The 16,969-nt window shown below is 43.2% G+C and overlaps 1 protein-coding gene across 3 annotated transcripts in view; it reads left to right on the top strand.

The window, feature by feature from the left end:
• Positions 1-16,969, top strand: part of LOC105484523 (major histocompatibility complex class I-related gene protein) — a 32,090-nt gene that overhangs the window by 598 nt on the left and 14,523 nt on the right. Inside the window, exons 1-2 of one of the 3 annotated variants that reach the window (XM_024793674.2) lie at positions 10,396-10,508; positions 12,078-12,277. The exons of 1 other annotated variant lie outside the window; for it this stretch is intronic. Coding sequence is in view for 1 of the 2 variants with exons in the window: in XM_011746239.2 (XP_011744541.2) it covers positions 10,454-10,508 (55 nt within the window). In the remaining variant the exon portion in view is untranslated. Of the gene's footprint in view, positions 1-10,361; positions 10,509-12,077; positions 12,278-16,969 lie in introns of those variants that run through there. One more of the 3 variants, XM_011746239.2, reaches the window with a different exon arrangement.

Here is a 16,969-nt window from a genome sequence, read left to right on the forward strand (position 1 = left end):
CCTCTGCCTCCCAAAGTGGTGGGATTACGGACGTGAGCCCCTACGCCATCCATTTCTCCCATTTTGTAGATGAGAAAATAAGTTCAGAGAGGCTTCACGACTTCCTGTAGTCACACAGCCTGGACAGAGCAGAACTGCAGATTCTGTGCACTTTCCACCAGATGGGGTGTACTTTATGTTGCTGTACATTCTGCAAATAACCATGTAAAGTAATTTTTCATACAGCATATGGTGCCTCCCAGGAGAGCGCACCTACAAGGAATAAAGAAGGGGCCAGGTATGACAACTTCCTCTCACTGTGGTTCAAGGACTATTCTAGAAAACATTGCCGGGCGCCGTGGCTCACGCCTGTAATCCCAGCACTTTGGGAGGCCGAGGCAGGCGAATCACAAGGTCAGGAGATCGAGACCATCCTGGCTAACACGGTGAAACCCTGTCTCTACTAAAAATACAAAAAAATTAGCCGGGCGTGGTGGCAGGCGCCTGTAGTCCCAGCTACTCAGGAGGCTGAGGCAGGAGAATCATTGGAACCCGGGAGATGGAGGTTGCAGTGAGCCGAGATCGTGCCACTGCACTCCAGCCTGGGCGACAGAGCGAGACTCTGTCTCAAAAAAAAAAAAGAAAAAAAAAAAAAAAAAAGAAAACATTTTGCCCAGAACCTTAGCCAACTCATATGCTAGATATGCTGTGGAGTTTGTGGATGAGGATTGTGGACTTTGATTGCTGAAAATCATTGAGCACTTAGTGTGTGTGTGTCAGGCAGGGTGTTAAGTGTTATCTCGGTTGCTCTTACAGTGCGATAATTACTGCCATCATGCCCATTTTATAAATGAGAAATCTGAGACTCTGGGAGGGTAAGTGACTTGCCCAAGGTCACCAGTCTGGAGATGGCACAGTCCTTGGAACAACACAAACCCCGTTTAAACCTTGGCTCTATCGTTCAGCTCCTCATCTATAAAACATAAATAATAATAGCTAGTTCATGGGTTGTTGTGATAGTTAAATAAAAATGCGTGTAAACCTCAAGATCCCAAAGGACTAAGTTACTGAAGTCAGGAAAACCAGTAAGGACGCTGCTAAGGTCATGTGGCGTGAAGGGATGAGGGCCAGACCAGGATGACAGCGATTGAGAACAGAGAGGAAGGAGTGAATCTGACAGATGTTTCAAAAGGAAAACAAGACTGAACACCTAGACATGATGAGGGGCTGAATGGGTTTTGAGAGGGGAGAGAAGAGAGGTGAAAGCCAAAATCCCTGGAGGAGCGAACAATGGAAGACAGATGCAGGGAAAGGAAGCAGCGTCCAGTACTAGTGATGCTAATGTTTAGTGGGAGAAAACTGTTTACTTAGTTGGGGAGGTGAAAATGGGTCATCGTTCATTCTTTCAACAAGCACATGTAAATTGAGGGGCAGGTGAGCATGGTGTTGAAGAGCCATCCTTGGAGCCCAATTGCTTGAGTTTAAATCTCAGTTCTGCTACTTCCTGATTGTTGCATCTCAGGCAAGCTGCTTAATCTCTCACTATCCTCAAGTGTGAAATAGACACTGTAATAACAGTGTCTATTTTTTCTTTGCTCTTTTCTTTTTTTTTTTCTTTTGAGACTGATTCTCGCTCTGTCCCCCAGGCTGGAGTGCAGTGGCGCCATCTCGGCTCACTGCAAGCTCCGCCTCCCGAGTTTACGCCATTCTCCTGCCTCAGCCTCCTGAGTAGCTGGGACTACAGGCACCCGCCACCACGCCCGGCTAATTTTTTGTATTTTTTAGTAGAGACGGGGTTTCACCTTGTTAGCCAGGATGGTCTCGATCTCCTGACCTCATGATCCACCCACCTGGGCCTCCCAAAGTGCTGGGATTACAGGCGTGAGCCACCGCACCCGGCCCTAATAACAACTTCCTCATACAGTGTCATGAGGTGATGTGTGAAAAGTGCTTAAAACAGTGCCTGATAATGTGCTCCTACTGTGTGCTAAGCACTGAGGACACAGGCATGAACAAGGCTGGGTTCTTGCCTTCAAGGAACTGTCAGACTGGTGGGAGAGACAGGCTGGTGGGAGAGATGCACAGTGAGAGAAGGGCACAGGTTGCCATAGAAACAGCGACAAGATACCAGTATATTTGTGTGTTTCCGGGGCTGGGGCGAGGGGTTCCTAAGCAGTGACTAGAAGCAGCCAGGAAACAGGGGCCATGTTGCTGGAGTGGAAGGAAAAGGATGGGGGCAGCAGGAGCCAAGCCTGGAGGTGGACAGGGTCAGATTATCGGGGCCCTTGTTTGTGATGTTCAGAGTAGTGGATGCTTCCTATGGACAGTTGTCCATGGGGACTGAGGGAATGACAGGGTCAGACTGGCATTTGAGACAGATGCTTCAGTGGCTAGGTGGTCATGGTCCAGAGGAGGGGTGAGAGTATCCTGAGCTGGGCTCGTGACAACTAAGGTGGAGAAGACTGATGCATTTGAGACATACTTTAGGGGCAAAGTTAGTGGACTTGGTGACTGATTGGTTCAGCGTATGGAGGCATTGATGAAAGAAGAGGGAGGAAGGCTTCTGGAGTTGTAAGTGGGTAGTATTGGTTCCAACCATCAAGAAAGAGAGCACAAGAGGAGGATTTGATTTAGGGTGAATGTAAATTAGCTGTTAGCATGTCAGTTGTCCCCACCAAACAGTAAACTGCTGGAGGGACAGGATACTACGTTAATGTTATTACCACCTAAGTGCCTGTTATGTCCTCTTATTATCTATTCCATGAATTTCTTAATTGGACCACATGTGACAGGTCAGAGTTTTATACGTAGTAATAGAAGATAGAGGACAGAAACTTGGGAAATTCCCATAATTAGGGGATTTAGAAAAAGCACCAACAATGGAGATAGTGGAATGTCGAGATATAAAATGTGTGTGTGTGTTTGTGTGTGTGTGTGTGTGGTGTTCCTTTCTTTAATGTGTCACCCTCCTTTACCCTCTATTGAGTTAGACCTTGGCCTCTGCTGCCCCCAACGAAAGGGAAGCTATGGCTAAAATGCAAGGAGAAACAAAGGGAGTTATTTCTCTCTTCTTCTTCTTCTTTTTTTTTTTTTTTTCATTTAATAGGACCCACGTCCTAGCATAAACAATAGCTTGGGAAGAATACTCAGCAAAAAGCCATCTCTTCCCACACCCCCACCCCTACCCCATCCCCAACCCAAAAGAATAATTCAAATTTCTCAGGGAGTAAAAAATCAAAACAGTGGTTGTCTTGGGGGAGAGAGTTTGACTGGGAAGGGAAACTTTCTTGGGTACTAGAAATGCTCTGTATCTTGACAGAGTGTGTGTTACATGAGAGTGTCATTTGTCAGAACTCCTCAAACCGAAACTCTTAATTGGACTTAACTTCTGTTCATTTTTCTGGGGGAGGTTGACATGCCAACACTGAGCTTTCTGTAGAGTTCTGAGCAGGCAGCCAGGAGAACTTCTGGTTCCTGAGTGAGTCTCCAAAGTTAGGAGAGTGAATGAGGAAGGCAGCACACTGGGTCCTGCAATGCATCTTCTGCAGATATAAGGAGATGGCAACACAGAGAATAAGGCACAGGCAGCCAAATGAGCTGAGGATCAGAAAGGAGCAAGCCATGTCGCTGGGGATGCCAGGATAGACCTGAGAGGGATTGCAGTGGGTAGTCACCCCCTGCCCCTAGAAGCTGCGGGAATGCCATGACACCCCTACAAGGGGATCTCCCCTACTGTAAAATGAAATAATGACACTCAGCCTGTTCCCTCACTAGGTTGTTGTAAGGAACAACTGGATCATATGTTGGAATAATTTTTTATTTTTTAAATTTTAATTATGAGGCCAGACACCGTGGCTCACGCCTGTAAATCCCAGCATTTTGGGAGGCCGAGACAGGCGGATCACAAGGTCAAGAGATCAAGACTATCCTGGCCAACATGGTGAAACCCTGTCTCTACTAAAAATACAAAATTAGTTGGGCTTGGTGGTACATGCCTGTAGTCCCAGCTACTTGGGAGGCTGAGGCAGGAGAATTGCTTGAACCTGGGAGGCAGAGGTTGCAGTGAGCCGAGATCGCACCACTGCCCTCCAGCCTGGCAACAGAGTGAGACTCCATCTCAAAAAAAAAAAAATTAATTGTGGTAAAATACACATAACATAAAATTTACTATCTTAACCATGTTTAAGTGTACAATTCAGTAGTGTTAAATATATTTGCCTTCTTGTGCAACCAATGTCCAGAACTCTTTTCATCTTGCAGAACTGAAACTCTATACCCATTAAACAACTCCCCATTCTCCCCCAACAATCTCTGGTAACCACCGTTCTACTGTGTGTCTGTATGAATTTGACTACTCTGGGTACCTCATATAAGTGGAATCATACAGGATCTGACTTTTTATTATTTGCTTCTTTCAGTTAGCATGATATCTTCAGGTTCATTCATTCATTCTGCATATTGCAGAATTTCCTTCCTTTGTAAGCCTGACTAATATTCCATTGTATATATACCACATTGTGCTTGTCCATTCATCCATCAGTGGACACTTGGCTTTCTTTTACCTTTTGGCTATAATGAATAATGCTGATATGAACACAGGTGTACAAATATCTCTTTGAGACCCTGCTTTCCATTATTTTGGATATATACACAGAAGTGGAACTGCTGGATAATATGGTAATTCTATTTTAAATTTTTTTTGAAGAACAGTCATATTGTTTTCCATAGTGACTGCACCATTTTACATTCCTACTAAAAGACACAGGCATTCCAATTTCTTCACATCTTCATCAACACTTGTTATTTTCTAGGTTTTCTCTTCCCTTATCGTAGTTTTACTAATGGGTGTGAGGTGGTATCTCACTATGGTTTTGATTCACATTTCTTTAATAATTAGTGATGTTAAGCACCTATTCATGTGGTTATTGGCCATTTGTATATCTGTTTTGGGGGGTGGGGAGAAATGTCTATTCAAGTCCTTTGCCCGTTTTTGATTGGGTTGTTTTGTTTTTGTTGAGTTCACCCTAAATCCTTCTTGAAACAAGGTAAAGAAAGGGAGAAAAGTGTTAACATAGATGTAAGGTATCATACTCTTCATCATTATCTAACCTTTTAGAAACCCTGATATGCACGTACGTGTTCCAGAACATTCCAGGAAACATTCACTTATGTTAAGTTCCATTGATCTGGCTATGACTGTCTATGTTTCCTACCTCCAACCACAGAAAATATCCATACACATATCGAAAACACACTGGTCATGATTTATTTCCTCTTCTTGTTTGTTACCAACACCTCCACCATTGTCACCCTCTACACACTGATTTAAAATAAACAAGGAGGAATTCCAGTCAGTTTACATATTCAGCACTAAGAAATGATGGAGAATTTATGGAACATCCATTTGGTGGTCATTAGAAATATTGTTTAAAAGTGTGTAATGACATAGGAATGGCTTGAGTAAAAATAGCAAGACACAAAATTATACATATGATACAATTTCAGCTCTGTTCTTTCTTATACATTGAAATGTTTTGGTACATAGAAAATTTTTACACGTAGAAAAAAGAAATGTATTTAAAGTTTGTCAACTACTACAATGAAATATTTACTTGGATAATCAGAAATACAAAAAGTTTTTTAAAAAGAAGAGAAAAATTAATAAAAGAGAAGTTAAAAGCCAAGTGACCACATATGAAAAAGTACATCAAAAGTTAGCAGTTTTCATCCTGAGCAACATGGCAAAACCCCATCTCTACAAAAAAATCCAAAAATTAGCTAAGTGTAGTGGCTCATGCCTATGGTCCCAGCTACCCGTGAGGGTGAGGTGAGAGGATCACTTGAGCCAGGAGGCAGAGGTTGTGTGAGCCATGTTCACGCCACCGCACTCCAGCCTAGGTGACAGTGAGACCCTGTCTCAAAAAAAAAAAAAAGTTTTAAATCCTTTTTAGAATAAGGCAAGTTAGGAAGGTATGACTGAATGGAAATTGATGAGTACTAAAAAGCTGAAATACATTATTGGAATTCAGTGCATTTCTTGACAAGTCAGTGGATTTGAACCACTGTAGTAAGGGGAGGTATGTTCTTTAGCATCCTTTGTGAATTTAACTATGTATAAGGAAAGAAAAATCAACTCTGTGTTGGCAAACTGGTTCATTGCCATAATAGTACTAGTGATTGCTAATGTTTATGTACTATGTACCAGGCATTGTGCTAAGTGACTGATATGGTTGGGCTGTGTCCCCAACCAAATCCCATCTTGAATTCTCTTGTGTTGTGGTGGGAGGGACCTGGTGGGAGGTAATTGAATAGTGGAGGCAGGTCTTTCCTGTGCTGTTCTCGTGATAGTGAGTAAGTCTCATGAAATCTGACAGTATTATAAAGGGGAGTTTCCCTACACAAGCTCCTCTCTGCCTGCTGCCATCCACGTAAGATGTGACTTGCTCTTCCTTGACTTCAGCCATGATTGTGAGGCCTCCCCAGCCATGTGAAACTATAAGTCCAATAAACCTCTTTCTTTTGTAAATTGCCCAGTCTTGGGTATGTCTTTGTCAGCAGTGTGAAAACAGACATATATGGTGACACACATGCACTATCTTCAGAGGCTCCAGAATCCCCATATGGGGCAGGTTTGAGAATGTAATTTGGTTGGAGAGCAGGGCTAAGGGACTTGAGGTGGCATAGGAGACCCACTGTCTTTTCTTAAACTATAGGTTTATTTGGAATTGCTTAAGAGAGCTGATGGCGATTATGCATGTGTAGTAATAGTGCTCTAAAGCCCCAAAAAGTGACAAGTCACTTCTTGGTTCCACCACTGCTGATTTCATTGAATCCTCACAATAACCCAGTAAGGCAGAATCGGTTATTACTCCCATTTTCTACATGAGAAATCCCAGACTTAGAGAAGTTAATAATTTGGTTAAAGGTCACATAGGTAGGAAATGTCAGAGCCTCATTTGAAAATAAGTCGGACTCCTGAACCCGTGTTCTTTGCTACGGTATTCTACTCCCATTCGTACAAGGACTAGCCTTGGCCAAAAGTTGGCAAATGGATTTTACCTACCCACAGAAAATGGCTCAGATCAGACTCGACACACACACACACACACACACACACACACGCACACTCTTCTACTAAATTAAAAAAGAAATAGCCAAGGGGAAACTACTGATTAAATATAATAAAATATATTATGTTGAAAACAACATTATTTAACAAACAAGACCTTTTCACTAACTTGATAATTCATCATTTGGTTTTCGAGGATGAATTGCACTGACTACAAATGAGACAGATTCCTCAGAAGGGTCTTAAAATACATATAATAAATCAGGTATTAAAAAGCCAAACACATAAAGGGATTTGTGATAAACAGGATAAGCACAACCCACTCTGAAAAGTGCAGCCTGAGATTTAAGTTTAGACTATTGCTCAAAGGGGAGGCTTGTTTTTCCACAAAGAGAATGCAAGGGATTCTCCCTACCTCAGTGCCCCCCAGCTTAGTGGGGCAGTCTTACCTGTCCTTGAAGATCTTGGTCGCAATTGGATCTATTAAAAATTTTAAGGACTATTAAAGCTATGCTATTAAAAACTGCATATTAATGTTGGAAAACATCAATTTGAAAAGAATTTACAAAGTACTATTAGGATGTAAAACTCTTTTTTGGTAAAATGAACAAATAAAGATATGCTTATATGCAGAAATATGTAGTCAGCAAAACCACTGAAAAGAAATACACTAAAATATGTTAACAGCAAATTTTTTCCTCCCTTCTCTTCCCTTCCCTTCCCATATCTCCTTCCTTCCTTCCTTCCTTCCTTCCTTCCTTCCTTCCTTCCTTCCTTCCTTCCCTCCCTCCCTCCCTCCCTCCTTCCCTCCCTCCCTCCCTCCTTCCCTCCCTCCTTCCCTCCTTCCTTCCCTTCACTCTGTTGCCATGGTTGTAGTGCAGTGGCATGATCTCAGCTGACTGCAGCCTTGACCTCCCAGGCTCAAGCAACCCTCCCACCTCAGCCTCCTGAGTAGCTGAGACTACAGGCGCGTGCACCACACCTGGCTAATTTTTTGTATTTTTAGTAGAGTTGGGGGTTTCACCATGTTGCCCAGGCTGGTCTTGAACTCCTGGGCTCAAGCAATCTGCCCACCTCAGCCTCCCAAAGTGTTGGGATTACAGGTGTGAGCCACCATGCCCGGCCAACAGCAATTTTTTCTGATGTTCTGATGCGTGATTTTTATCTTATTACTCTCTGGTTTTTTGTGTGTATTTGCCTGGTATTCTGGATTAAATTTACTAATTTGCAATTAGAATAAAATGACTTAAAATGAAAGACATTGGTCAGGTGTGGTGGCTCACGCCTGTAATCCCAGCACTTTGGGAGGCCGAGGTGAGTGGATCACATGAGGTCAGGAGCTTGAGACCAGCCTGGCCAACATGGCAAAACCCCATCTCTACTAAAAAGACAAAAGTAAGCCGGGTGTGGTGGCGCATGTCTGTAACCCCAGCTACTTGGGAGGCTGAGTCAGGAGAATTGCTTGAATCCAGGAGGTGGAGGTTGCAGTGAGCCGGGATGGCACCACTGCATTTCAGCCTGGGCGACAGAGTGAAAGACTCCATGTCAAAAAAAAAAAAAAAAAAAAAAAAAAAAAGACATCATTGCCATGCCTACTTTTTAATGTCAGTACAGCAGGTTATGGTATGGAATGCATTTTTGGAACAAGATATTAACAAAAATTCAAAGGAACAAATACACGGCCATGGAATTCCAGTACTGAGAGACATTTGGGAATATTGGGGGAGTTTTCCAAAAGAGGGACCCAGGTGACCATATTTGTTAAATGAATAACAAAAGGAAACAGAAAGAAAAGGAAGAGAGAAGTACAAAGATCTGAGAAGAGAAGGTGCCAGGGGCTGCTGAGAAATGGCCAAATGTTAATTTCATTATTTGGCTTCTTATTTTATTCTGGGTAAAGGTATACCTATTAGTTTCCTGTTGCCACCATAATAAATTACCACTAACTTAGTGGCCTCGAGCAATGCAAATTTATTCTTTCAAAGTTCTGGAGGACAGAAGTCCAAAAATGTGTCTCATCAGCTGAAATCAAAGTGTCGTGTTCCTTCTGGAGGCTCTAAGGAGAATCTCTTCCTTCTCTTTTCTAGTTCTAGAGGCCATCTGTGTTCCTTGGCTCATGTCCTTCTTTCAGCAATGGCATCACTCTGACCTTTGCTTCCATTGTCACATCTCCTTAACTCTGACCCTTTTGCCTCCCTCTAACAAGGCCCCTCTGATTACACTGGGCCCACCAGATTATTCAGGATAGCCTCTTTGTCTCAAGATCCTTAATTTAATCATATCTGCCAAGGGTTTGGTTTTGTTTTGTTTTTGCCATTTAAGGTAACATATCCACAGGTTCTGGGGATTAGGACGTGGACATCTTTGAGGCAGACATTTCCCAACCTACCATACAAGGAAACCAGTAGGTAAGGTTCTAATACCTACTAAATGCATCATAAACAGCACTTCTTCTAATCCTTCAACAACTCTGTGAAATATATGACAGAATTTGCTTTTAAAGTTGAAGAAATCAAGCCTTGGTGCAATTTGCGATTATGCCCATGGTTAAATAGTGGGGAGGCAAACCCAGGTCCCTGAACCCAGCTCAAGCCTGCCTGCCTCATGGCCCTGCCTCCATTCACCTCTCCCCTTCATGTCTACTTCCTCTTTCCTGTCTGGGCCTGTTCCCCAGCTCCCTGGACAAGCTTAAGCTGCTGTTTTCTAGCTTGTCATGTGCTCCTGATGACAGTGTAGCCACAGGTTGATCTTAGCGATTGCTGATTGAGCGAGCTGAATGGCTGTCCCTCAGAATCTTCTCTTAGGCCTTTCTCTTGCCTGCCTTTATTCAGTAAGTGTTTTGAGCTTATTGTGCTGGGTGCTAGAGTAGCAGGGAGGACAGACCTAAGCTGAAGATTACAGGACAATCTAAGTGACACCTGCTATCTCAGACATAGAGACTACAGCATCATAGGGAGCCAGAGCAGGGAGTTCCAAGCACTGGGAACTGTGTGACTCTTTCTTATTGACCCTTAAGCAAAAACCTAAGCTCCAGGGAAGCAGAGGCAGCAGCTTGAGCTCCCTGATTGACCAGATACGATTAATCTTTGTTTCTCTGTGCTTTGAACATGACTGTGCTCCATAAATATTAAAAAGTTGGGAAGAGGGGTGAAGACAGATACACCAAAAGGAGCAAACAGTGTCTGAAACCAGCAAAGGGTTAAAAGTTACCAAAGAAGGTGCTCATGCTTTCGTTTTGTCTTTTTTTTAACCTAGCAACTGATGACATTGCATATTTTCCGCTGTTCTTATTGGGAGAAGGCCTTGTGTGTCACTCAGTTGCTAAATCACTCAAGAGGTTCTCAGAAGGGACCTGTCAGTTTTAGGTTTAAAGAACCCAGAAAGAGAAGGACTATAGGGGAACTGATGGTGTTCTTGTTACCTCTCGTCATTGTAGTAATGGTGAAGCACAGCGATTCCCGTGAGTATCCCATGTTCTTTTCTCTCCTAACTCCAAGTTGAGGCAGCCTAGAAGGAACAGCTTTTCTTCCTAAAACTTGTGGCGAAAAACATAGAAGCCGGGGCAGAAAAGTGTATGTATTACACTCAGGACTCCAGGAGCAATGGACTACCTGAACAGTTTCCCAGTTCATATTTGTAAAATTTTGATATCACCACCTTCTGAGGGAGGGGGTTCTAGAAAGACTCTGGAATGTCCCCACTTTCCCTCTGAGCATGGCCTCCTTTCTTTTCTGCTCATATTTTTTCTTTTACTTTTGTTTCTCCTCTTTTCTAACTTCCAGAGTCTCATGAGGATGTAGTCAGAGTTTCAGGGGCGTTAACAGTGGAGCAGATCCATTGTTCAGGTTTATTTATGTTTTCCCTCCTCAACACAAGCCCTACCTGTAACAAAAGATCCAAGAAAGATAAAACCATGGCTCTGGCTTTGTTTACTGGCAGTGAGAAATATTAATCAAATAGAAGGGAGAGTTTTTCACTGGGGAGCTCAAGTCACTGGGGAAGCAAATGCCTTCTGTTGCCTCAAATAGGCGAAAAGGCCCATGGGCTAGAACCACCAGGCTTCTCTGCCCTAGGCACCTGCTCTCTGGGCTGAGGACTGGTATTGGTGGGCAGTGTACCACCAGTAGACTTGGCCACCACCATAGGTGTGACTGATGGACATGAGAGGAAGGAGTTCTTTCAAATCACCCATGCACATAGAAAGTGGAATGATTGACAATGGAGATTTGGAAGGGCGAGGGGGGTGGATGATGAGAAATTATTTAATGGGTACAATGTGTGTTACTTGGGTGATGGATACCTTAAAGCCCCAACTTGACCATTACACAGTCTATGCTATAATAAAATTGCACGTTTACATAGTAAACTTACACAAATTAAAAAATTTAAAAATCATATGGCTGGGAGTGGTGGCTTACGCCTGTAATCCTAGCACATTGGGAGGCCAAGGCAGGCAGATCACTTGAGGTCAGGAGTTTGAAACCAGCTTGGCCATCATGGTGAAACCCCATCTCTACTAAAAATACAAAAAATTAGTTGGGCATGGTGGTGCACGCCTGTGATCCCAGCTACTCGGGAGACTGAGACAGGAGAATCGCTTGAACCCAGGAGGCGGAGGTTGCAGTGAGCTGAGATCATGCCACTGCACTCCAACCTGGGTGATGGAGTGAGACTCCCTCTCAAAAAAAAAAAAAAAAAAAAAATTCCATGTGTTAATTGTTCAAATATTGATTGATGGCCTACTATGTGCCAGGCACTTTGCGGGATATGGCAGCAAACAAGACAGGCATAGTCTCTGCTTCCATGAAAATTTAATCCAGAAAGTCTCATCATTTATGGGAAAGATTGGGGGTGAGGGTAAGAGGCAGAAGATGAAAGAGGAAAGGAAGAGGGAGGTAAAGGGTGATATTTTTGGAAGTAAAAAAGCTTATATATTACCTACATGTGACTCTCAAAGAGCTCTCCAATAATATGGAATAATATTCCTTAAACATATTGTCTCCTATGACAATCTCACTATTTGTGGTAGGTGAAGAAAATATCCCCATTTAAAGATGAGGTCTAGATTTTTCTCTAGGCCTAGAGAGTGACCACATTCAACATAAGGAGCAACCTGAAGGAGACTGCAGATCTTCCGGCCCTCGGTCCAGGGCTGTTCCACAATGTCACTGCACCTCTGGGTGTGAAGACTTGTCACTTTGGTAATTGGAGGGACAGGAAATAAAACAAGTAAGTTATAAAGGGAAGGGAAGGTCACTTGGTGCTGGCTGTTCTCTTTTGACTTCTTAGAGTGCGTCCTTCTCTGTTCTATTCTCTGTCCTTGAGGCTGACTGCTAGACTGCATCACCTAGATTCTCTTGCAAACTGATTTGTGCTTGGGTTCACACAATGGGAGACACTGAAGGGAGAGAGGTCAGAGAGCAGGGAGGAAAGAGAGGCTGGGATACATCTTTCTTGCTCCTTCCCCACTTTCGGTAATGTCTTTGGCAGTAGCTGTGTTCTTCTGTAATGCTGTCTTTCCTAAATAACCCGTTCTTCATGGTTCTAGCTCCCATTGGGCTTCAGTAACAGTATTTGCTGTTCTTCTGTCTTAAGCCCTAGGGGTGATAATGGCTTCCCATAGTTGTTAGCCTGCGGGTGCCCATCATCCTTGCTTGTTCCTTTAACCTTGACCATATCTCTGCAAGGAGTCCCATTAAGGTCTCCTCACATGACCCATCTGGCTTGAAGGCTGTTTCCTGCTAGGACCCTAACTGAACATTCCTGGGCTTTGAGGGACACTGGCTGGGAAAGGATGAGATTATGAAAAAAGACCTGGTCTACTTGGTATTTATGCCTAGTGCTAGCCCTGAATGGGAGCTATATACCAGTAATACATGGGGAAACACAGGAGGAGATACTGAAGTGTTGTGGGCATACTCCAGGAAATGTCAACATAACTCCAATATCACTTTCAGTGTGTTGCTTTCATCGACCCCATAGCCTGCAGTTGACTCCTCCTTCCTTTGTGCTCCTGTAGCTCCTGTTCACAGTTCTATAATTTTCCATTTACAAAAATCTTCCCTTTGAGGCTCTCCTTAAAGACAGAAAGAGATATCTTCATTTTCTTCTTATTTCTCTGGTACTACCTAGTGCCCAACAGGCACTTAGTAAATGTTTGCTGGGTGAATTTATGTTCAGAGGTAATATCCCTAAGGAATCACAGTTATTTGACTCGGAGCCGTAGAAAGCTTGGGCAGTAATAATGACTGCAAATTCAAAACTGTGGCTTACTGTAGTTGCAGGATTTGTATTAAAAAGGTGTTTCGTGCTTTTACAACTCATCTTGTTCTTCATTTCAGCCTGCGTGAAACTGTGAATTGGTGATATGGGTGGGTGTAATCAGACTGGGGGCTGGCATGAGATTTCTCATTCATAGCCATATGTGGTTTGTGTGTTTCATCTTGACATAACCAAGGTCAGTCTCTTGATATTACTCATAATTTTATGGCTGTATCAATCTGCTATATCAATCTACTTCATGAATGGTGGAGTCCTTCACAGGCGAGGTCTGATGATGGATAAGCTCCCTAGGCTGCCAACTGGGCTAGTGTTAAAAAACAGACTTGCATATTATCTGCTTAGAAGTGACCTTGAGTTCAAAGAGTTAACATGAGAAAATGTGGGCGTTTTCTACAGACTTTATTAGATAGACTTCAGTCTGTTTCCATGGAGCTGTTGCCAAGGTACAGGCCATAGAAATTTCTCCAAGACAATGTTTCACTCCCTTAAGGCCCTCTTCTTAATTGGCATTGAATCTATCTAAATTTGAGAAATTCAACTAATTTGTAAATTTTTCTTTTGACTAGTTGAAATAGCTGCCTATCCTCACTTGACCGGAATCCTCCTACCCCACAGTATTGCTAAGAACTGGAGGGAAGGAACCTAAGTTAAAGATCGAACACATGACTGTTTGAACACTTATTTTAGGGAACTCAAATTGAAACAGATGACAAAGGATGTTTTTTCTGATGTCTGAATTTATATTTATTGGGGAAAATCTTTGAAGAGTATACATATTAAGTCACATTTTGTTATAACTTCAAAGGATCATTTTAGAAGACTAAAATTTATAGAATTGGGATTTTCAGGGAGACATGAGACATATAGTCATCATTGTGTACAGAGAGTACTGAGGGAAAAACGACAGCAGAGCTCATTCATTTGTTTTCCAAAACTCCACATGGTCCTACAGGGCTCACTTCCTTACTCTGTTCACATCTCTGCTCAAATGCCACCTGCTCTGGTCCCTCTATCTAAAAGATCAGGCCTCCTCTCCACTCTCTCTTTTCTCTGCTTTACTTTTCTTCATAACCTTTATCTCCACCTGACCTTGTATTATATATGCATTTATTGGCAATCTCCTGTCTAGAAATTAGCTCAGAGGGCTGGGACTTTCATGTGTTCCAGCAGCTAGGACTGTGCTTCCAGCAACTAGGACTGTGCTTACTGGACATTCAGAAAAGAATAAACCTATATGAAGTGAGACACTGGCAACCTTCAAAAGGGTAGCCTTAGAAAAGTAGCTCACAAGCCAAACTTGTCACAGTCGCCACTTTTATGCTCTCAGTAAATTCCTGTAGTTAGACAAGTCATTAGGAGAGGGGACTAATGGTTCTTGCTGCACATAGAACCATCCATAAACATGGTCTGAGATGTGTCCTAAGGTCCCCTTAACTAAAAACATCGCCACCTACTTCTCCCCTCATTCCCACGATGCTCGAAATTCCAAAGAGTAGTTCCCAGGAATCATCATCATTTTGACCTTATTAAGGCATTGGACTGCTTGAGAGAGCCAGCAAATAATCAGACTGTGTTGACCTGGTTATCCAATCAGGACTCACGGCCACCTGTGTGTAGGAAGGTCTGGAGCCTGTGGCCCCAGGGACTGGGCAATCAGAGGCAGTGAGTCATCCTTGACACAAGGGGGCGGGAGAGAGCAGTGATAATCCAGGGGCTGGAAGCCTGAGACAGCCTGGCCTAGGAGGCGCCCCCTACACTAGGGAGAGTTGGGTAGTCTTAAGGTAGAGGGACTTCCCATGGAGAGATCACAGCGTGATTCCTGGTTCCTTCACTTATGGATTCTAAGGATGATCTTGGGCAATTAATATCTCTGCACCTGTTTTCTTTTCTTTTTCTTTGTTTTGAGATGGAGTTTTGCTCTTTTTGCCCAGGCTGGAGTACAACGGCACGATCTCGGCTCACTGCAACCTCCGCCTCTGGGGTTCAAGCGATTCTCCTGTCTCAGCCTCCCGAGTAGCTGGGATTACAGGCATGCGCCACCACACCCAGCTAATTTTTTGTAATTTTAGTAGAGACAGGATTTCTCCATGTTGGCCAGGCTGGTCTTGAATTCCTGACCTCAGGTGATCCGCCCGCCTTGGCCTCCCAAAGTGCTGGGATTACAGGTGTGAGCCACCATACCTGGCCTCTCTGCACCTATTTTCTATCTGTGGGTTGGAATTATAAGACCTACCTCAAAGGTTTGTTAGAAGAATAAGTGAAACCCGTGTTTATTAAGGACTTAGAATGGTACCTAACACGAGGTACGTGCTCAAGAAACAAATGCAGTTGTGATGACGATGATTAAGATGCTGCTGCCCTTTATGCCTCATTGAAAGCCCATCTGATCTGCCACCTTCTCCTTGGAACATTTCCCAGTGGATCCCTTCTCATGGGACCACAGTCTCTCTTCTCCGACTGGCTGGAGCACTCCATTGGTATTCTTTTCTGGCACTTGCTGCTTGTTGCTGTGTGTGGTGGCATTGCATTTATTTGTTATGTGCTTTAGCTCCCCAGTAATACTGTAAGTTCCTGGAGGAAAGGGCTGGTATATGATTTGTTCTTCTCTTCTTAACATTGACTTGAATTCCTTGTACATAATAGACACTAAATAGATAAGAATTACCCACATGAGGCTGGGTGCAGTGGCTCACGCCTGTAATCCCAACACTTTGGGAGGCTGAGGCGGGTGGATCACCTGAGGTCAGGAGTTCAAGACCAGCCTGACCAACATGGTGAAACCCCGTCTCTACTAAAAATACAAAAATTAGCTGAGTGTGGTATTGGGCGCCTATAATCCCAACTACTCAGGAGGCTGAGGCAGGAGAATCGCTTGAACCCGGGAGGCGGAGGTTGCAGTGAGCCAAGATCATGCCATTGCACTCCAGCCTGGGTGTCACAGTGAGACTCTGTCTCAAAAAAAAAAAAAAAAAAAAGAAAGAAAAGAAAGAAAGGAAAAAAAATTGCCCTCATGGATGAATGTGTGAAAACACTTTATCAATTATTTTACAATCCAGTGATTTTCACATTCTTTTGTAAGAATGGCCCAACTGGTTAACGGACAGGTTAAAGGAAACATGATTTAGAACTATCAAGTAGCCATTGCACCTGGCCTAAGAGCTGTTTGGTTGTGTTGTTCTGGTTCTCCAGCACTATCTGTCAGAAGCTGATGAGACGGGGCAGGAGATGCCCTTTGAGAAGTAGCTTGACTGGCTTAGACAGAAGACCAAATTCTAAATTGTATATTTCAGCTTAATAAGTGAGTTGGTGCTGACGATCTGTTCATTGAAAGGGAGAGAGAGACTTAATTTCAAAATTATTAGGGCAAGAAAAGAGAAATGGAAGATTAGATCAAATGATATGAAATTACCATTTTTGTAGGTCAAATATTGGCCTTTCCAAATGATTCGAAATCTGATTATCTCTGCCACAAATCCTGGTTGGATATAAATTATCACAAGGTTTAATGTACTATGAGAGAGAGGGTACCTGGACTTTTCCTCATCTTTTCTGTTGTGAGTTATTGACTGAACATGTGTCAATCAAATTCCCACCACAGCAGAGGTAACATTTTAAAAGCCCAGCCAGGAGCAAGCATGA

This window comes from Macaca nemestrina, chromosome 1 (genome assembly GCF_043159975.1).
Source record: "Macaca nemestrina isolate mMacNem1 chromosome 1, mMacNem.hap1, whole genome shotgun sequence".
Lineage (NCBI taxonomy): Eukaryota > Metazoa > Chordata > Mammalia > Primates > Cercopithecidae > Macaca > Macaca nemestrina.